The sequence below is a fragment of the Gigantopelta aegis genome, chromosome 8, assembly GCF_016097555.1.
Source record: "Gigantopelta aegis isolate Gae_Host chromosome 8, Gae_host_genome, whole genome shotgun sequence".
Classification (NCBI taxonomy): Eukaryota; Metazoa; Mollusca; class Gastropoda; order Neomphalida; family Peltospiridae; genus Gigantopelta; species Gigantopelta aegis.
Window position 1 is genome coordinate 73352262 of NC_054706.1, and position 22574 is coordinate 73374835.

The following is a 22574-nucleotide window of genomic DNA, read 5'->3' on the forward strand; positions in this document are numbered from 1 at the left end:
AACATGTTTAGATCAGGTCCGACTTGAATGCTTCATACACAGGTAGTATAGGGGTTGTCTGTTAGGTCATGCATTTACATAGTCAATTAAGTATGCATTTTATGTCCAATTTGAGTGTTCTCAGGGAGTAAAATGAACATGGTTGGATATAAACTTTTAATTTTGATAACCAAGGTATCCATGATGTAAAATAAACGGTGCATAAGACTGTTGCTCTAAATATAATAACAAAAAGCTATCTTATAATGTACAAAATAATTTATTTCAATATAAATTTAATACATCATATTATCAGTATCACAATATTTGCTAAAATATGCCAACTGCATTTTCTTGTATAAAAACATTTGAAATGAGTCATCAATTTCAAGGTCTTTAAATGTTTGTTGTGTTTAGTGTTGACAGCTGATACACAACTTGTTTTTTAAAAACCTCAAAATTATGTTTAATAAAAACTATTTACTAGATGACAGTTTGAAATGATGAAACTGATTTTTAACTATATTTTATTAATGTGACAAAGCTACAATCAGAAAAAAGAAGACACTTTATAATTCATTATCATGCATAAATATGGACGGAGAATAGTTGCATGCACTGTAACATCAATGGTTTCTCCAATTTTGTGGAAACGCATCCAGAGTGCCAGACTGAATTGAACTGTTCAATATCTATTACTTTTGTTCAGTGAGTTGCTTATAGATCCATAATAATAATAAAAATAGGTTATGACAAAATATTGTGCTATATACATTTAAAAAAAGTTAATTAAATATATGTTATTCAGCACACTGATATGGCAGTGAAGAGATAAGTGTTTTGTAATTCGCTATAAATTATATACTATAATTTAAATGACTAAATATCTGAACATTTGTATAATTTGACCTAGGTTATCGGAAGCCCCAGTTTCAGTTGCTTCGATAGGGACTTTCTAAAACAAAAGTATACAGTAAAAATCAAGAAAAATAGTGTCAAGATGTCTAAAACCAAGAAACCTACAGTCAAGATGTCAAAAATCAAGAATCCTACAGTCAAGATGTCTAAAATCAAGAATCCTACAGTCAAGATGTCTCCATGGTCACCTAACGGTCCATAAAGGATGATTGTTATAAACATGGCTCAGATGGAATGATTTGCTACCTACAGTAATTAAAAATATTTTTGCATAATGCTCACCTACTGCAATTTTAAACCTGTAATTTCTGCAGCAAATAAACCATAACTTAAAAAGTGAGAATTATCCCCTCCCCTGACCCCAATCATTTTCATTTAGCGTCAAAAAACTGCAAACAGTAAAGCCCCAAACTCCTGTCGGTGCCATCATTAAGTTCGAGCCCTGCGTAAAATCATTTAAGTCAAAATCCCATTTCAACATGTATCTTAACCTAAGGAGACTTGCTACTGCTTCTGTTAAACATCCCTTGGTCTCTTATTTGTTGATGTACTGCAATAAGTTCTTCATCGACTCGAAAAGCAATCATGATGTACTGCAGTAAGTTTTTCACTGTCACTACACTTGTACTTCCCAGACAAATATTTCTGAGTAGGAAGCAGTAAAGAGAAGTTTGCTGTCCTCGGAAAACTTGACAATGTTCACAGAATCATTGTGACCCATGAAATCCTGGAAACTTCCCTCTGAGTATTCCATTAGTTTCAACAGTCTCTCTGAAAATAAAGAACATTGTGATAAATTATTGTGACCCATGAAATCCTGAAAACTTCCCTCAAAGTATTCCATGAGTTTCAACAGTCTCTCTGAAAATAAAGAACATTGTGACACATGAGATCCTAGAAACTTCCCTCGGAGTATTCCATCAATTTCAACAGTCTCTCTGAAAATAAAGAACATTGTGATAAATCATTGTGACCCATGAAATCCTGAAAACTTCCCTCAAAGTATTCCATGAGTTTCAACAGTCTCTCTGAAAATAAAGAACATTGTGATAAATCATTGTGACACATGAGATCCTAGAAACTTCCCTCGGAGTATTCCATCAGTTTCAACAGTCTCTCTGAAAATACAGAATATTGTGATAAATCATTGTGACCCATGAAATCCTGGAAACTTCCCTCAAAGTATTCCATGAGTTTCAAGTCTCTCTGAAAATAAAGAACATTGTGATAAATCATTGTGACACATGAAATCCTGGAAACTTCCCTCTGAGTATTCCATCAGTTTCAACAGTCTCTGAAAATACAGAATATTGTGATAAATTATTGTGACCCATGAAATCCTGGAAACTTCCCTCAAAGTATTCCATGAGTTTTAACAGTCTCTCTGAATATAAAGAACATTGTGATAAACCATTGTGACACATAAACTCCTGGAAACTTCCTTGGTGGTATTCCATAAATTTTAACAAACTCTGAAAATACAGACCCCCCCCCCCATTCTAATAAATAATTTTGACCCATGAAATTTTCCACTCATCACATTTTAAAAGACTGAAAATTTTAAACAAACATCCTGATAGCATTTCAAATATTAGTCTTAGTCATATTCTAGAAATCTTAATTAATGATTCAAAGAAAAATCACAAAATATTTTATTTGTTGTGCCTTCATCAATACTAAAAATGAAATTCACAAAAACTAAGGAAATGTTCTTGGAAAAGATGATCAAACAAACTTACCGCTTGCACCCATTGCAATAAGTGTTGTATTCTTGGCTAGATCGAGTGACAGCGTCCACTGGGTGAGAGACGTGGTTCTTACAACCTGAAATAAAATAGACATTCAGAATCTATTTCAGGTTAGATAAAACACTACTTCAGGGTGTATACCACCAAATCAAATCCTATAGATGACAATAGTAACATATGTGGCTAAAACTCCTATCTGCGTATCAATCGACATATACACCATGGATATAAATACTACCACCCCTCATCCTTATAGTAAATCAGACAAAAATGGGGGTTAAGCTGCTCATTTCATGTCTACAACTACCCTAGTTCCGCACAAAATCTGAGTACTTTTTTTTTACAGGTACCCCAGACTTGTTTCAAGTACAAGGTTACTTGACACAGTGGTACTAAATGAAATAAAATTGCATACATTTTTTGCACAGATGAAACTAATTTCTTTTCTTTTTTTTACAACAAACAGACTCATATCTATCACCAATCGCAGGACTTGTGGTATTAAAGGCTCCATCAAAAGTTTGGTGCACCTCAAACTTTGACGCCGGAAGTTATTAGGTTTAGTACTACCTTCAGAGATGGAAAAACCTCCAGAGCCTGTGCATATAAAACTTTAGGGTCTAAAATCATTAATGATGTTAACACACAAGACAGATACTAGTCTTGACTCAAAAGTTTTATAAGCATGAGGCCCAATATTTTCAAAATGCTGGATTGGAGTACCATAATTACCCATGTACTTTTTAAGACCCACATTTTTTTTTCTGCTACTTAAATACAGCATTTAATGGTGAGGCTTCTGTAGTTGCATGTGTACTATAATATTACATATCATGAAGACACTTAATATACTTTACTGTGTGAAATATGATTTAATAAACAACCTAAACTATTAAATAATGCAGTGTCAAATGATTATAGCAGTTATTGCTATGCAAGAAATGTTCACACCTTGAATATTTGAGTTTCATATTTTCTGTCAAACTGCACTAACAGCCTGTTTTTTATTACTATACCTTTCTTTGGGAGAGACTGTAAAATTGAAGACATTTATTCATGCCGTAGCCAGTGTAGACGATGATGTCCGGCTCACTGGTTGAGAATTTAGCCAGACTAGGTGGCAGCGTACTGTACTGGCTCTGAAAAATACAGTGATTATTAGCTTACATTCATATTTGTAAGAACTGCCATGGTAAGTTATGGCATTAAAAAATGAACGGGAAAATAATGCTGTTTAAAGATATTCTTCCTCTCTCCCAGGGAAAGATCAACTATCAGTTGGCATAACAATTACCTGAGGTACCTGGAGTCGTAGGATCAAATCTTCTCTGATTGGATTTTCCCCCCGTCCCAACCAGTGCCCGGTGACTGGTATAATCAAAGGTCATGATATATACTGTCTTGTCTGTGGGAAAGTACATGAAAAACATGTAGCACATTTCCTTTGAAGACTGTAACAATTGCCAAATGTTTGACATCCAATAGCCGATGATTAATAAATCAATGTACTCTAGTAGTTATGTTAACTTGCTTTCTCCATCCCCATTTTGTTATATAAAAGGAAAAAAACAAAAACAAATGGACAGCAATTAGTGGGTTTAACAAACATGACACAACAGCCCTACCTTATCATGTTTCTCTAAAATGGAGCCATCCGGTGCAAATGCTGGAGCAGGAAAGGTCAACCAATCAACAAGTTCACAGAAATCGGTCGACCAATCAGCAGACCACACACTGACCCTGCGGTCAGCACTACAAGCCAACCACAACAAAGGAGCACTGATTCCAAAATCTTGATCCTGCAACAACAGTCAGTTTACTATGTAACCATACTAATGCAACACATCGTTATTACAAGTCTTAATAAACAGAATTACTGGGGGGTTTTGGTGAGAAAACAAAATATTCTCTCCCAACCCTACATCCCCAAAAAGTTGTTAATTAACAATAGCCAAAATTAACTCAGTAAAAATATTGCAAATGGGGTAAATCTATACCTAACATTCACCAAAAATCATAAACATGAACGTCTTAAATCTAAGTACCAATATAAAACAGATGTAGCAATATAGTTTGTTACACAATGATTAAAAAAACCCTTTATATATTTAATTATTTATTTTTATTTATTTATTGTTATCAGGTACCAATATTTAAAACCAAGGACACCATTTATTTGTTACCTGTCTAAATGTGACATCAATGTTAGTAATGACTGCTCCCTTGTGATCACCGACCACTCTGACAGTCATCCCCGTGGTCGGGCTGCTGACCGCAATCAGACCATCACTACCACCCGACAGAATCATGCGACCTGAAGGTCACGTGTTATAAAGAAATGATACATATCGTTGTAGGTGTACACAAACATATAAAGACTGTACATACCCCAAAGGTTATCTTTAAAACCTTAGCTGTAAGAATATTTTGGTTTATTCTTTCGTATTAATCACAGTTTAGACTAATGAATGAATGAATGTTTAACGACAATCCAGCATGAAAAATACATCGCCTATTGGGTGTCAAACTACGGTAAATGCATAAATGAAGTGATGATCAACATCAATATAAAAATACACGAGTTAAATTAAACTGACCCGTGTATGGTGTGATTTTGACAGAAATCAATCAATGGGAAAACGCATAGTGAATTAATTCACATAAAATTGTTTTTGTTATTAGTTCAACATGTACTGTTAACAATGACACCCATAAAACATGTTTCATTTAAATAATAGGTTTGTTGTTTTGCTTTGAGTAGACTCACTGTAACAATAAAATGTGCTCTAGAGCAGAGAACATCCCATGTATCGAGGAATGAGACAATAAAGAAATCTATATTATCTACAGACTCGTACCATCTGATGAAAACGACACCGCTGTCACGGCAACAGCGTGAGGGTGCATCTTGAGTACCATCTCGGCCTTGTTGACGTCGAACATGCGCACCGTTCCGTCGCTGTAACCAGCCGCGATGTACGGCACTAGTTTGCTGTCTCTCCTCCTGTGAGATAATATCACTTCAGACTCGGAGCTACTCACCACTGACTCATGTGGTGCAGGCTGGTCCGGGGCAAACGATATACACGTACAAGCCTGGACAGAAGAAAATAAACACGTGGATTATAAAGTTTTTGATAACAAGCCATCAGAAATGCTGTAAATTCAAGCATAGTTTCATGATCCTATTTCTATATGTGAAGTTTTATCAGAATCAGATATCCCTTCGATAACTCATTGCGAAAGGAAAATTAATTTAATTTGTATTGCTATAGGTATTGTTTTCTGGAAATCGTTCATTCATAAAAGTTGCTGTGACTTTTTCCCCAGCCATTTATTTTGTAAACCATTATGTCACGCTCAACTTCTTTTGTAAACTACAAGAAACTCCTACTTCATTTTAAAATCAGGAGTGATTTCAATTTTTTTTAAAACAGGGTTAAATATAATTTGTAATGATGCAGCCAGATGCAGCAATTATTCTTAAATGTTGCTTTTGTCTTCAAGTGGAATTCTAAAAACTGCTTTAAATAAAATAGGGGCCATTCAACAATCTTTTAATAAACATTAAAAATATTATGGGGATTTTCAAAACCATGAACCATTATTATTAATAAATTAAATATGTCCACTCAAGGACTACACTAAAGAAAGAAATCAAAAATACAAATAGAAAAAACAACATAATGGTCAAATTATATCAGGGTAATAGTTAAAGTGGTGTGTGTGTGTGTGTGTGTGTGTGTGTGTGTGTGTGTGTGTGTGTGTGTGTGTGTGTATGTGTGTGTTTGTTTGGCAGTCCTGACAAAATGTTATATGGGGAGGATGTGGTATAGAAATGTCCAACATGAATAAAAGTAGCCATATTCACAAAGCGATATTTTCTACAACCAGTCCTAGCCAAAATCCATAATAAATTAACCACACGGCTACATTAAACATATGTTTACCTGATCAACGACTTGGAACTGTAGAGTTTGTTCTCTGTCATGCACTGACCACACCCGAACACTCCCATCATCGGCACACGACGACAACAGTCCACCAGAGGTCAAGGTCAGACCATTTACCTGTCAGATTATATGAAGATCAATATTTAATATCTCAGATCATTCTTCATAAAATCAATTTAGATAGTAGTTTATTTTAACATGTTGTTAAATAAATAGTTTAACCAGGCATAGAAATCAGAATAATGTACACAAACTTGAAGTTAGGATAAACTTATAAAGTTATTCAATTAACTTTACTATTGAAAGTCCTTCACAGACACTCCTACCTTTGTTCTCATTATACCGATTCTGGCATGATGCTGATTTTTAAAACAAGATTTTGCAAATCTGAATGACCGTTCTTGACTTATTTTGATACCTGTTAACAAATAATGATAGGGTAGTTGTAATTTTTAGAAACAGTGTAACTCCAGTTTTAGTTTTACTAATTAAATAGGTATACTGTGTAGGTGGAAACTACTACTTACCATAACATATACTGAATAATTATCGGATATTAAACAAGCTTCCATTTCGTATCATATTTATGTACTTAGTGAAATAATTTTCAATTTTCACAAGCTTTAGCATAAACATTATATGAAATGGTAGCAAGTTTAATATCCCATTTATTACTCATAACCAATCTTAATTTATATCACTGAGCTCGTTTGGTAGATATTCCTGCAAGGTTGTAGTGCACCAATAGATGACGTTACTGTGTGACGTTTGAAATGTTACGTCCCACATATGTATCATATATTGTGACAAAAACCCCACATTCTTGTTATGCGACTGTGGTGATATACCTGGTGTTGTGTAATTCGTGTTGAGCGGTGGCCACTGTAACTTATAAACTCTTTCCCCAATATCTGTACTCTCTTTATTCTGTATATTATTTGTCCCTTTCCTGTACTATATATCTTTAATCTGTATCTCTTTCCTGTACATTACTTCCCTTCTCTAATCTGTATCTCTTTCCTGTACATTACTTCTCTTCTCTAATCTAGATTTCTTTCCTGCACATTACCTCTCTACTCTAATATCTATATTTCTATCATGTACTATATCTCTTTAATGTGTTTACTTACAGTGGCCTTAATTCACAACACAGGTTGTCAACAGAAAATAATTTAATAAAATGGAGAAATGTATTCTCAAATTGGTAGATGGGAGGCGCACAAAGTGCAAGATAAATATAAAGTAATTATTACAGTAACTGTCCTGTAATATGAAGAAATTAAATGAAAGAAGAACAAAGTCAGGTAGAGTTAAACTCAAGAAATGTTTTCTTGTAAATAATTAATAATATTAACAACAGCAGTATAATAGTCAAAATATAGTCTATATATTAACTACATAAAATACATCAATTTAGTATTTAGAATTAAATTGTGATTTCATTAATAAACTTTCTAATACTTTATATAGTTCATTTATTTATACTTATTTAAATAGTTATTTACACAATTCTAAGTTTTATCCTACCCCGTTACTTAGTTTGTCATCCGTCACTATGTCAAGGAGAGGGACGTAACTTTAACGTGAACCTAACGCTGTGAAAATCTGTAATCTTTAAATACTTTTTCTTTATCTGTTCTGTGTGTATGTGCTGTATCTGTGTGATAATATTTCAGTATTTCTTTATTTTCTGTTACCTTTGGAGCTCTAGTTTTTATTTCTTTACAATCTGTATGGTCCGAGAGACTGAACCCCAACTGTCATGACGTTGCGCTTTTTATACCCCGTACCAACCCCTTATTTGGGCAAGAAGGTCGGATAAAAATAGGAATATTCCATATATGGTAAAGAAGGTCAGGTTATAAAGAGTGCATACTATATAACACAAATAATGTCAAGTTAAAAATAGCACTAAGTCGTAAATGCCGGAAATTAGAATTAATAAATACAATAAATTAATATTTAAGGAAACCACTATTTTTCTAATAACTACTATACACTAGCATATTTAAATAATATCCTAAATTATCTAAACAATAGTCCGTTTACAAACTAATTAAAATAGCAACAGGCTGAAAATCATTCATATGTAAAGTTCAAACATGGCAGATTCCATGCAAATAAAACTGTGCTATTTTCACAGCTTCGACAGGTAGTGACTGATACATCATTCGATTACATAAAAATTCTATAATATTTCTTAAATAGTAAGAGTAATGACACAGAATATTGCAATATTTTCTTTGAAAAACTATCTGAGCCGCTAGTCTGCGGTCTGTCAAATAACCGTGAAGGCCAGTAATGGAGACTTCGTCATCAAACAACATTAACAAATACTAAACGTCCACATTTTGTTACAATATACCAAAATATTTTTAACCCTATGGGTAATAATAATTAAAATCTCACCTTGTTCATGTGTCCAGACACAAGACGCACACTCGTCCTCTCTGACCAGTTGATGTACCACAGTGTACCAGCACTCGTTCCAACTATGCCCTGAGAAAATATTTACTATAAGTCTCAGAAATCAGATGGAACGAAACGTACAATCATCTATGGAGTCGAATATCAAGTCATGTTCATCCCGTTAAAGAGGAAAATGAGGGCATTGACTAACACTATAACTGCAACTTTAAAACCTGTACCGGCCTCGGGGGTGTTGTGGTTAAGCCATCGGATGTAACACTGGTAGGTACTGTTTTCACAGCCTGGTACTGGCTCCCTCCCAGAACAAGTTTTAACACCCTCTTCTCTCTCTCACTAGCAACTAACCACTAACAATTAACTCACTGTCCTGAACAGACAGCCCAGAGAGCTAAGCTCTGTGCCCAGGACAGTGTGCTTGAACGTTAATTGGATATAAGCAAGAAAATAAGTTGAAATGAAATGAATGTACCCATTGTGGTGATGGGTGTGAAAACCATCATCCTAGACTGACTTGTTTTTATCACAAAACAAAACCGGTTTTATTTCTGAAAATCCACATTTGCTAATCAACTGACTTTGACCTCTTCCTCTTACAATTACAGGAAAGCCTGCATACATGTTTTTTTTTCCACCACAGCAAACAGTAACTGAAAAAAAATGTATTTACTGCATACAAACTCTCCTAAATTAAAAAAGGTTGTGGTTGGAGACAAGGACCGGCATGAAGAGTCAAAATCGAGATAAAATGAAAGAAATGGAGTAGAAGAATTAAAAAAAATTGTTTTATTCTAAAACACCAATTAAAAATGATAAATTAAAATAGAAATCAATTTACCATTTCCAGACAGTCATCGAATGAAACGGAACAAATGGCTCCATCCAAGGTCATTTCATCCTCCATGGTGAGGCCTCCCACTCGTATGCTGTTGTTCTCCCCGGGGAGTCTCATCTCGCCCACGCCGACCGTGGACCACAGGCGGACGTTCTGTCCTACACTGCCCGTCAGCAGTCGGTTTCCACAGCTCACCAACTGACCTGCATGGTCACAAGGAAAGGAATGTTTTATGACATCTCGGCACATACTAATCTACAGTTAGTTCAGAGTTCTGGGCCCATGCTTATAAAACTTTTAGAGTCCAGGCTCAATCTTTAATAACATCACACATATACAAATTGTATGGCGTTGCCATGACGTTAAAACATCACTCTATTAAGAGTCTCGAGACTCAAATGTTTTATAAGCACGGGGCATGGGTCAAAGGACAAAACCACCTCGGTGGATCCATATTCTGATTGTGTTTTTCCCATCCCAACCAGTGCCACAAGACTGTATATATCAAAGGCTGAAGGAAATGCATATAAAATATTTGTTGCTGCTAATTAAAAAATGTTGCAGGTTTTCTCTGAAAACTATGTGCAGTAAATGTTTGACATCCAATAGCCGATGATTAATTAATCAATGTGCTGTCATTAAACACATTTTTTTTTTTAGGGTTCTGCCAAGATATTTTAAGTGGTGGAAATAACATACTGAGGCATATTGGTGAAGTTCATCTTTGTTAAAAAAAGTGGAATTCACGACTTTATTGTGCTGACATACAGAAATAGTGCAAGTGGTGATCGGCAGCTAATCAGCAGCAACAGTGGTCGACACAACTTTCAAAATTCCAGCCAGCCCAAAAAGCTCTGATTACCATGGGCAGAAGCCTGAAATTTGGAATCATAATGAGATGAAACCAGCTGTCACAATGCAGCCTAATTCTGAAAAATATTAGCAAGGGTGTACAGGGAGAAATGGAATGCAAAATACAAATTTTATGACATGACGACAAGTACTGAAAAACATTTTCAGACTTCATGCAGCCAAATAGAAATTGAAATTAGTCTAACAGAATATGAGTATCACCTATTTCTGTTGAGTCTGCCTCCCAGTGCATGAAACACGTGTTACATCTGGTATCCCAGGCGGAGACGCGGCCGTGGTTTGTGGCTGCGTACATCGTACTGTCTCCGGCAAACACAAGAGAGGTGAAGTCCACCTGACCAGCTCCCTGAAACCACGTCAAAATCAACACAGAATTAACTAAACACTTTTTAAAACACACCAGGTTTTATTTCAAAATTTTAGAAATATTATGTTATTTTTTTATTTAACACAGCTCTTTACAATGTATTTTGAATTTTGTACTGTTGGATTTTTATACTGATGTCAGAATTGATGTCAAAATAAGAAAAGAACATCTGTTCAGTTGAAGTTTGTTTGGTTTAATGACACACCTAGAGCACATTGGTTACTGGATGTACATTTTTCCAATTAGCAGCTCGTGATATTTTATATACACTTTCCCCCAGACAGGAAAGCACATACCATGGCCGCTGACCAGTTATGGTGCACTAGATGGAACGAGAAAAAACCCCAATCAGTTGAATGAACCCACCGAGGTGGTTCGATCCTGCGATGCAAGCACCTCAGGTGAGAACATCTGTTCAGAACTAATTTTATACTTTATAACTGTGATATTTGTATTTTAACAACTGTTTTATCATTTATTGTAATTGTTAAATTTTAAAATTGATAATTTTTTCATATTCTCACCTTTACCCAATGAGGACAGATGACACCAGTACACTGGTCATGATTTAACTGTGCCAAAGATACTGGCTTGAATATTCATTGAAATATTTTCAATCTTGGTTAAGTTTAAAATTAAAGAACATGACAGATTGGATGTTTTACAAATATATCACCACATTTGTTACAGAATTAATGACCAATTCATTTGAGAGAGACCTCAAAGGACAAACAACCAGCCATTAAACTGACATTAACCCTTTCAGACTCGTTAACCCATTGTCTTCAAAGTACCCCAGGAATTGATATATTGTACAGTTAAACAAAGGATACATTTACAGATGGTTTTTTGATGATAATTAGAAAATTTGTTTCTAATTTTCATTATTCATACTTACCTAGTACTAGCACAACAACAATGCTATACGACCCTGAGTTATAACCTCCACTGCATAATTATCTCCCCTTGCCGGATGTATAACCTACACCCATGCATGGGTAGACCGTATATCCTCGTTATCGATTCAAAGTCTGGAATGACTGAATCAAAAAAGACCTCCCTCGGGGCAGGTGGGAGGTAACGGTTGTTGTACTAGTACTAGGTAAGTATGAATAATAATGAAAATTAGAAACAAATTTTCTCATAGTCTTATTCAACTTACCGTACTAGCACAACAACAGGGCTATAACAGAGGTGATATAACACCGTTAAAGCACGAGAATTTAACATTAAAGGGAGGAGGTAAGAAAACAAGGAGGACTTACCCATTCAACCAGTAGTGTTCGTCTCAAGTAATGATACAGTGAAAAGCAACCCACATCATACGAGGTATAAAATGTCAAAGTAACTTTGAAAATGAAGAACTACAACCCCAATTAAAAGTAAACCAAGTTAACAAGGTGAGGAAACCCGCACACCAAGTAATGGTAAAAGACACTCAACTGCCCCAGATAGTCAACCATCCACCCACCACTCTCCAAACAGGAGGTGGAGAACTATCTCCCAGAAAGACTGCCGCTAGCGACTGGATGAAATAAGGGTCGCCCACTTGCGCACCGAAATGACTTGCTGCCCTGCAATGACTCATTGAATCCGCCGAGTTCCGTCCGGACCAACAGCCATATCACGGAAATAAAACCGGTCAAACGTGTGTCGACTTTTCCAAAACCCCGCACTCATGACCTTGAAAATGTCCAAAAAATCATGGAAATTAAGGGAAGCAGAAATCGCCCAAATCTCCTGAGGTCGAACGGAGAAATTCCGCAGAACATGATCACCCGCCTTCTCATATGCCAGTTTGATGGTTGCAGCAATCCATCTCGACAAAGCATTCTTCGTAATGTCTCCCGGTTGGCGTGTGAAAGAGATAAACAGTCTCTTAGTGTTTTGCCGGAGATTTCTAGTACGTTCCAAATAGAATTTCAAAGCCCGCATAAACCCCAATCGGAGAATCATGTCGATCACGAACTCCACGCCCACGAGACATGCCGTCTGTGACGCCGCAGGAATTAACCAATCGTCCAGGTAATTGTGCATCCGTATACCCAACAGATGTACACGCCCCACCACTGCCTTTACTACCCGAGTAAAGATGTGAGGGCTTGTGGCCAATCCGAACGGCAGAACTTGAAACTCGTAAGCTCTGCCGTCGTAGAGGAACTGCAAGTACTTCCAAAAATCCCGATGGATTGGAACATGCAGGTAAGCGTCCTTCAAATCGATGGACGCCGCCCATTCCCCCACCTGAAGCAAAGTGCGAACAGACTGAACCGTCTCCATCTTCATAGATGGAATAACGACGTAAGAATTCAGCGGCTTCAGGTTTAGAATTGGTCGCCATTCGCCATTCTTCTTCTGGCCCCGAGTCCGCCCCGAAACCATCGGACCCTGAACAAAAGGTTCCGCCCACGCAGTCGAGGGATAACGCCTGGAACCTCTACCCCGATCTGACAGGTCCGGATTGACCATCAGTGTAGACACAGGCGCACCCAAGAAAGCTGCAGTTTCCCTGATCCCTGCCGAAGCAGACAATGGGACTGGTGGTGTCAGTTGAACCGGACTGTCAGGAAATTCGTACACGTACGAATCCTGCACCGAATTCTGAACCCAACGTACCACTTGTGGATTAGCCAACAGTTGACGTAGCCACATGCGAACAATCTAAAAGTTGATGATGCTGTACAGGCGCGCCAACAACAGAAGGGACGCCCACTGGTGTCGCACCCGAAACAATGCCACCCGGCTCCGTGACTGAGACAACATTGTGAGACTTCGCGATTTCGCCAAGTGGCTCTATCACCAAAGTAGTGCCGAAAGACGCGTTGGCCGAAACGGCGCCCTCGGACGCCACGACCAACCCTGCACGATAACCCAGCAAGATGGGAGTCGGAACTGAGAGACACAGTCGTTCCTGCCACGACTGCACTCCCTCCGACTGACGCTCCCGTTACAACTGTAACAGGTGCCGCCTCCACCGACAGAGGCAAAAGCAAATCCCCAGGTGGAACGGAGCCCGACCTGGAAGAAACCTTCGGCTGAAGCAGGGAGCAACAGCGCCCCCTCCACGCCAAGCGGCGCTTCGGGTTTACTGGTATCACCATGAAGATGGCGAACAAATGAGAAGGCGCCCTTGCGCCTACCACTTTTCCGCGAGCTCTTTGAACTGGACACCGACTTGCCGACTGACAGCAAATCGGTATGGAGGACGACCCCAGAGGTTGCAACTGTGCTCCGCCCGTCCCGTTCAAGTCTAATCATCCTCTTACACTCGGTGTCTTTTGACAGCTTCCTAGCCTTCCCCCACGTGGAGGGGGACCAATTTACACAGATATGACACTGGCGTTCAAAACAACAAGAACGACATAACAAATGCTGATCAAACTCGGGCAGTCGTTTAAGACAACCCCCCTCGGCACACACAACCAACTGGTTGGAGCCCGAGGAAGCCGTGTCAGACATTAACCCCCTGTGTAAATCACCCAAAAGACCTCGTATGACAGAGTAAAACAAAATTACAAATTAATAATTTGACAAAAGTTTTACTACAGAACTCGAACACGACTGCAGTGGAGGACTGCAGAATCAAAAACGAGGATATATGGTCTACCCATGCACGGGTATAGGTTATACATCCGGCAAGGGGAGATAATTCTGCAGTGGAGGTTATAACTCAGGGTCGTATAGCATTGTTGTTGTGCTAGTACGGTAAGTTGAATAAGACTACTTATTTATTATTCATAGGAGAAGACTGGTTCAAGCATATTTGTAAACGTTAGTCAATTTTCTATGAGAAGGAGCTCATTATTATACATATATAGAGGTATATTAAACAAAATCACTGGTTATAAAAACATACCAAATTTCTACGAAAATGTGTAAATGAATAAACCCATTTAGAAAATGTTTCCGACCACGTGCAAATCTTGAAAGTGGTATGTCATCTTGAATTCGTGATAATATTTCAGCCAGTGGAATTCCATCGGAATTATCACTGTTACATTACGATAAAACATCACTATCACGGTAATTTTCCGTGAAGGTCGTATTATAGAAAATGGATGTCGCCATTGTAGTTAACAGAACACTTATACCAAAAAGGCTGAAAAGTTCCGAACAAATGAGCATATTCTCACGGCAAACCAAGTAACACTTCTACAGGATGTTGTTGTTAACACTGCCTCTATTGCGCATGTCAGCCTGTGACAAATTTGGTGGTAAATACAAACTGAAAACACACAACGGGATTTCCCGTTCCATAGTCTGAAAGGGTTAAGTTGAAATGCTGACTAACCATATGGTGCATCTGTAAGAGTTCCTCTGGCACGTCAGCCTCGTGGACGTTGAGACAGACGTCCGACGATGTCTCATCCAGCAGCCAGAACAGCAGGTTGCCGTTGGCGCCGACCGACGCGAACTCGTTCATGGTGAATGGATCCCACTTGAGGTCGTGTATGGGATGGGCAGTCTTCGTTATGGAGAGTGTGTCGTAGTTCGTCGTGCTCCACACAACCAGAGAACATTCTTGGTAATCACCTGACAAGACAGGAAAATGTTGACTTCACTGACACTAGTTGAAAAACGTACCTTTTTGCTGTTGTTAAAAGCTACAGTTGTAAAGCAATACATTACTTTCACCTATAGGAGCATAGACATGGCAGTTATTTCACATGTAGACTTAAAAATTGAAGAACTGATGTAACCAGAATTCTACTTATGTGATTTCTTGTCTAGATGTCATCAATTATTCTGTTATGTGAATAACACATGTAAAATTGGTAATACAGGCTTGCGTTAGTATAGTTTGCATAACCCATTTCCCCCCCCCCCCCCCCCCCCCCCCAACCTCATTGAATTTTATAACATCATTTACATATTCATGATGGGTTACCTAAAAACGAAGTGGGTTACCTGAATTTGTTTTTGTGTAACCCAAACTCAAACTCAGAGCTTCTAGAATTAAAAAAAAATCCACTAGCCATGGGATCAGTGATTTAGAAAATTTACTAGCCAGGATTAAAAATTCACTGATCCTACTTTACTTTAAGTTAATACAAGCTTACTAAATAATAGTAATAATCAGATATGTTGCCTAAAGAGGGAGACAGAGCTTAGAAACACTAACATTGGGTGTTGGAGTGGGTCAGGATATTCATATTTACAAAATAGACTGAACTGCAACATTTGACCACTTTTTTTCACTAGCCGTTGGGCATGGCAATAGTAGTTATTTACTAGCCCCAGTGTTCTCGCTGGGTGAAAATTAAAGGAGGGCGGTCGTACGGCACCACACCCTTCAAAAAAAAAAACCCACACCAATAAACGAAAAGCAAAAAAAAAAAAAAAAAAAAGGGGGGGGTGGGTGGGTGGAGAGGAGTAGTTTGATTACCATATTGTTTTGTGTTGGTAGACTTTGAGAAAAGACATACTCCTTATTTTGCCTACAAAAAAGTGCAAAGGGGTTTATAAAAAGACTCGTCTTTTAATTGAACCGAAGATGATATCGGTCTGACATTCACGGGCAGTTCCGGTTTTGCTGGACCGATCACAGTTTTAATATTATTATTTTTAATAAAGATTTCAAGATATACGAAAAACAATAAATATGTTTGTAAAGTGATCTAATGTCAGATACATTTTTGTTATTTCCATCTTCATCGAATGAACCGATCGCTGTGATAAAATATCGCCAGCTGATAAAAAGTTTCGTTTTTGTAAAGACAGTGTATATATTATTTGGCACTCAAGATAAATGACTTTAATGATAAACACTACCACTTCCGTTGTTTTTATAAGCGTTAATATCCCCTCAAAATTAAAAGTTTACAATATTTTATAAAGAACTACTGAATAAACAGAATAACAGAAAGTAAAAATCATCAGTTTCAAGCAATTATATCTGCAAATGAGGACAAAATATCAAACGATAGTTAGTGGAAACAAAAGACAGAATGACCGTTCTGATCACGTGACAAATTTGGCGCCAAATAAGAGGGTTTTTTTCCAATCGGAGATTGCCGAATCCGTAAAAAATTAAATGTTTTGATTGCTTGTAACATAAAATATAACTTTTATTGTGTCTGTCAAACATACAAATGGATACAGATATGAGACAAAATAGAGGCTGTTAAAAATACTGTTAAATTACGTTACGGTAACTGTCGTAAATGTTTTGTCAATTGCTTTTTCGTACACAACGCGGCTTGTTTCCTTTGATGTCCAGTGTCACAGTGTGCAGACTGATCGTTGTTTTTTGTGTGAAAAAAAAAGTGCATTTGGAAATAGCAGAGATAGGTGCTGGAAAATAAAGAGGGGCACTCAAAAATAAAGGAGGGCGCTCAAAAATAAAGGAGGGCGGGGAACGTGAAAGGAGGGCGGTAAAATGGAATAGCGGGGTGGGGCGCCCCGCTTAAATGGAGCAGCGAGAACATTGAGCCCAACACTAAATATCACTAGCCATGGGAGTGGGGCCACCATAATCTAGAAGCCCTGAACGACATACAATTTTGAGTCTTGTAATGAATAAGATACATAAATTGAACACACTAATTTTATTTGCAGCTACCAACATAATATACTATCTTTTATGTGGAATTGATTTATTCACCTTTATTCTGATTATCTGTTCACATATTTGTTAATACTTTGTCTTTTATAAGCTTTATTTTTCACTTATTTAATTAGTAGTGATTTTTGTCTAATGCTGGCATTTAAAAACAAAACACTCAAGATCGTTGAAGTGAACACACTGATTTTGTTTGTACCTACCAACAGAGATGAGGAAGCGGTCGTCGCGGGAGTAAGCCAAACACACGATGTCATGTTCATGGTGACTGATCACCTTTTTACAGATGAACAGCTTCAGGTCCCAGATACAAATCTGACTTTCCGACAAGCCAAACGATCCGCTGGACGAGGCCAGCATCTGACAGTCATTCTGTAATGTCAGACAGGATATCTCCTCTGTGTGGCCTGGTGGTGTAATACAAACAATATAAATATATCTTTATAATTAAAGGGACAGCTGTCAGTTTAAAAGAGACATTTTCTGAATTTATAGCTGTTTAACGTTTCTGGTTGAAATGGGGTTTTTTAACAACTAAAATTACATTATGTTGTATAACATATTAGTGTCTGAGTATCCTGTGTCTTTGACTGTCAAAATATCTGTGGTAGATCAAAGCCAAAAACATATACCAGTAGGATTAGGGCCTCAATTTTTGGACTCGAGTACTCAAGGGTCATACTCGACCCGGACCCAAGTATTCGACACTAGATGATAATGAGACTAAGGAACAAAGTAAAATAGCATAATGCATCTTAATTCCACCTGTGAACATGGATGCCAAATCATGCCATTGATAATACTGTATTCCACACATTCCACTTTTGTTTCCCTTCATGTCTCATAGCCCTATTATGTAATCGGCAGCAAGCATAATGATAAAATTATATTAAAAAATATAATTAAATATAAGTTCTCTTCCTTGCACGGGTACTCTCGAGTCCTGCTAGACTTAGCCCGTGCCCGAGTACTCGTGGAGACCCTAGGTAAGATGTACAGACAACAATATTCCATGAAATGTAATTAATGTGTAATAATAATCATTTAAAAGGCTCCATTAAGCTCACTAAGCATCAGGAAATCTCTTTAAATACGTTAAAAATACACAATATGGTAAAAACAATGATGAAAATCAAAATTATAATACAACTTATGAATAGAATTCATAAAAAAAAAGAGAAAAAATATCATTCGAGTGGTTTAAACAAGCATTCTGAGAGTACTGCTAAAGTATTACATGTCGTCCACTGAGCCTAACAAAGTTTTGTATCTCCTAAGTTCAAGGGCCATAACTCTGTGAAAATTGGGCTATACAGTAAAGCTATACACAAAATTTCAGCCCAGTTTCTTGAGGCAATGAAAAAAAAAAAGAGTCAGGGAATTTTGTTTTCATATCTCCTAAGTTCAAGGACCATAACTGAATCAAAAATGGGAAAATCGCCATGAAAGTCAAACTTGATCTGTAACAGTACCTGATAAAGATATACACAAAATTGCACCTCAATATCTTGAGGCATTAAAAAAAACTCCGGAAAACAAATTTTCATATTTCCCAAGTTAAAGGGCTGTATCTTTATCAAAAATGTGTACTACTACTAAATCACCATGAAAATCAAACTTGATCTGTAACAATGCATAATAAAGCTATACAAAAAATATCCGGAAAACTGTATATGCGATAGACGGATGGAGATGAAATCTGAAGTCCCCTCTGGTTGGACTAATAAAATAAACTACAACTGTAGGGCAATTTACAACATTAATACTTATTATACAACAACAAATAATTACGATTGTTGTACATTTCATAGTTAACTATACAAATAATAACAATGATATCTTATGACAGCTATCCACTATACAGTGAAAAAAACCCTCAACTATATCAAATGTACAGTTAGTAATAATAACATAAAAATGACTTCTTCTTTTCTTTTTACAAACACCGACCTTGAAGGTGTTTTTGTTGTCCGTTATTCAGATCTTCAATAATGACTATACAGCCACTGGTGTACACAAACAGACCTGAAAATACAAAAGTATTTATTTCGTGTATGTTTAATGAAACTGTCATATCTGTTATTGTCAGACTGCTAGGTGTACCATTATTTGACTGTCATATCTGTTATTGTCAGAATACAATTTGTGTATGTTTAATGAAACTGTCATTCTGTTATTTCAGACTGTAGGTGTACCATTAATGAATGAAACTGTCATATCTGTTATTGTCAGACTGCTAGGTGTACCATTATTTGTGTACTGTCATATATTTGTGCTGGTACCATTATTTGTGCTGTAGATTATCATTACGATTACTCTTATAATCCGTCCCACGAGGAACTCATTTTTTCATGCTATGGAAATGAATACAAGTTATTTATTTCTGAGCCGATTGTAGGAGGATAGGACAGACTATACTTTGGTTTTCCTGATGATGGCCAGTATTATCTGCCGTAAAAGAAAACACCACTGTCAGTTATAGTTTTGGCATCTGACTAACAAGAATCTAACAACAAAACCCCCCATTTTAATCAGAATATTCAAACCAATTTAGTATTTGTTTAAAATTACAGGTACTTTTAACAGAACACAAAACCCTAAATTTTAAGAGTTAAATTTGGTTACATAATTCAAACAAATCAACCTCCAGTAGTTGTGAGTATTAAAGCCATTTACACAGTTCTAATAACAGTCAAATGGTTCACAATGAAAGTAATGAAAGAATATGTTTTGGAAAATTTCTGGAAGATTAGTCATTGACGCAGCTTTTCATTACGCAAATAGTTTATACTCAGTCTTCATAACCATAAATAAAATGTGTTGAATGCGTCGTTAAATAAAACATTTCCTTCCAATCTTCATAAAAATATATCATTGGTTAAGTGACAAGCTAAGCCATGAATTTGCAACGCACATTTAAAACAGTCAAACTTATGAAATACGTACCATAATCAGGTTGCCATACCATGTTGTTCCTCCCATTCCCATTGTAGCCGATCACTGACTTCAGTTTCAAACCCGCCTGGTTTGGTGGGGCGATATATCTCCGCTGTAAATAATACAAACATATCAAATATATAATAATAAGCAATATGCATTTTAGTTCTGTATTAAAGTCAAATTAAAATAATGTATCCAAGCCAAGGCTCAATCTGTCCACTGACACTTTTGAAACATTTTCAAGGAAATACTCAAAATTCTTTCTAGCATGAGCCCTGCAAGCAACCGTATGGCATTTATATCTGTCTTGTATGATGTTAAACTAAAATACCAAACAATCTAACTAAACAATAGTATGGATTTTAGTGCTGTTTGAAGCTGAAGAACTGAAATCATCTACCCAAATAACAGTATGCATTTTAGTGCTGTTTGAAGTTGAAGAACTGAAATCATCTACCCAAATAATAGTATGGATTTTAGTACTTTTTGAAGTTGAAGAACTGAAATCATCTACCCAAATAATAGTATGGATTTTAGTGCTGTACATGTGAAACTGAAATAGTCTACCAAGCAGTAGTGTGCATTTCAATTCTGTCTAATGTTAAATGAAAATCTATCCAAGTAAGACAAGATGGGACGGAATTTTGACTAAATAAATGAATGGATTTTAGTTTTATTTAATGTTAAAGCTGAAATAATCTTCCTCAGCAATGGTATGAATTTCTGTCCAAAGTCAACTGAAATAATCAAGCAATGGTATAAATTTCAGTTCTTTTTAAAGTTAAGATGAAAATCTCAGGGTTCACCCTGGTTCAAAAATACCTTTAGCCAAAAAATTAGCCAAATGGGATTTTTACTAGCCATATTGAAAATGTTTTAGCCAAAATTGTTTTACGCAGTACTGTATGGAGCATTTATATATGAATATGAAAATGCATCTTTTCAGCTAATTATGTACAAACTGGAATAAATCTGAATAACAAAACTGTATTCCCTGATCAAAATCAAAGACAGCAATGGGTGATGGGGCAGTTAATATATTACATTGATTTTTCAGAGGGGTGTGGGGTGTGTGGAGATATGCGGAATTGGAAGCCAGTGCCCCCTGCAAACACCCCCTCCCAACTTCTAAGGCCTGTGACATTAATAAAAATTTAAGAGCCAATACTCTTCTTTTTTCTTTTTTTAAACAGAGCTCATTATTTCTTTAAAATAGCAATCTTTATGTTGCTTTGAACTGTTTGTTGTCGATTTCAGCTTGTAAAATATGTAGCCTAAGAATGCTGACTTCACGTTATTACAACTATTCCATTTACGTCAAAAGTTTTTGATTAAAAAGATAATGAATTGAAATTTACGGTCTTTTTAAAATACAGTTAACTTTTGAGATGTCACCTCAGTCTACAAATTTATAAATATTTTATCTAACAAATGTCATGATTATTGTAAATTAATTGTATTCAGTGTATGTTTAACCAGAATTTGTATAAATACTGCATATTCATTTTCCGCGATAGCAATTAAGTATTCATTAATGCGAACAACTATTTGGGTTTGTTTTTAAAAATTTACATCAAGATTTACTTGCATGTAATCGTATTGTTTAATGTCTGCAACGATGTCTCTTGACACATGCAACAGTTTCGGCTGACTGTCAAGCATGACCTATATGCACACTGAGAGAAGCCAACGAATGTTTTCCTAACATTCACGAAACTATGTGATTGGTTCCCGACGTGGACATTGGGTTTAACGTGAAGCGCATAAAGCAGTCTAGTGGACGTTTTTGTTTTTCTCGGTCTGGCTGAACTCGGCCCTAGCCTATTTGTCTTTCGGCCCTGAACTAGCAGGTGTATTGAAACTTTGGTATTACTTTGGTTCAAAGACTTTACAAAGTTAAAATAACAAGCTACAGATCTTCCAGACTATGCTTTCATACATGTTGCCATTAAAATAAATAACCGTGATTATT

General features: G+C 36.6%; 1 protein-coding gene across 2 annotated transcripts in view; it reads right to left on the minus strand.

Annotated features, from left to right (window-relative positions):
- Positions 1-243: 243 nt before the first annotated feature.
- LOC121378928 (WD repeat-containing protein 90-like) overlaps positions 244-22574 on the minus strand; it is a 79931-nt gene continuing 57600 nt past the window's right edge. Inside the window, exons 29-42 of one of the 2 annotated variants that reach the window (XM_041507318.1) lie at positions 20609-20711; positions 19613-19687; positions 17866-18069; positions 15392-15633; positions 10935-11079; positions 9864-10063; positions 9008-9097; positions 6596-6715; positions 5504-5741; positions 4829-4959; positions 4271-4444; positions 3662-3784; positions 2637-2721; positions 244-1668 (exon numbers count right to left, since the gene is read on the minus strand). In XM_041507318.1, coding sequence (XP_041363252.1) covers positions 1514-1668; positions 2637-2721; positions 3662-3784; positions 4271-4444; positions 4829-4959; positions 5504-5741; positions 6596-6715; positions 9008-9097; positions 9864-10063; positions 10935-11079; positions 15392-15633; positions 17866-18069; positions 19613-19687; positions 20609-20711 — 2085 coding nt within the window. In that variant the 3' untranslated portion in view covers positions 244-1513. Of the gene's footprint in view, positions 1669-1804; positions 2016-2636; positions 2722-3661; positions 3785-4270; positions 4445-4828; positions 4960-5503; positions 5742-6595; positions 6716-9007; positions 9098-9863; positions 10064-10934; positions 11080-15391; positions 15634-17865; positions 18070-19612; positions 19688-20608; positions 20712-22574 lie in introns of those variants that run through there. The other variant, XM_041507319.1, reaches the window with a different exon arrangement.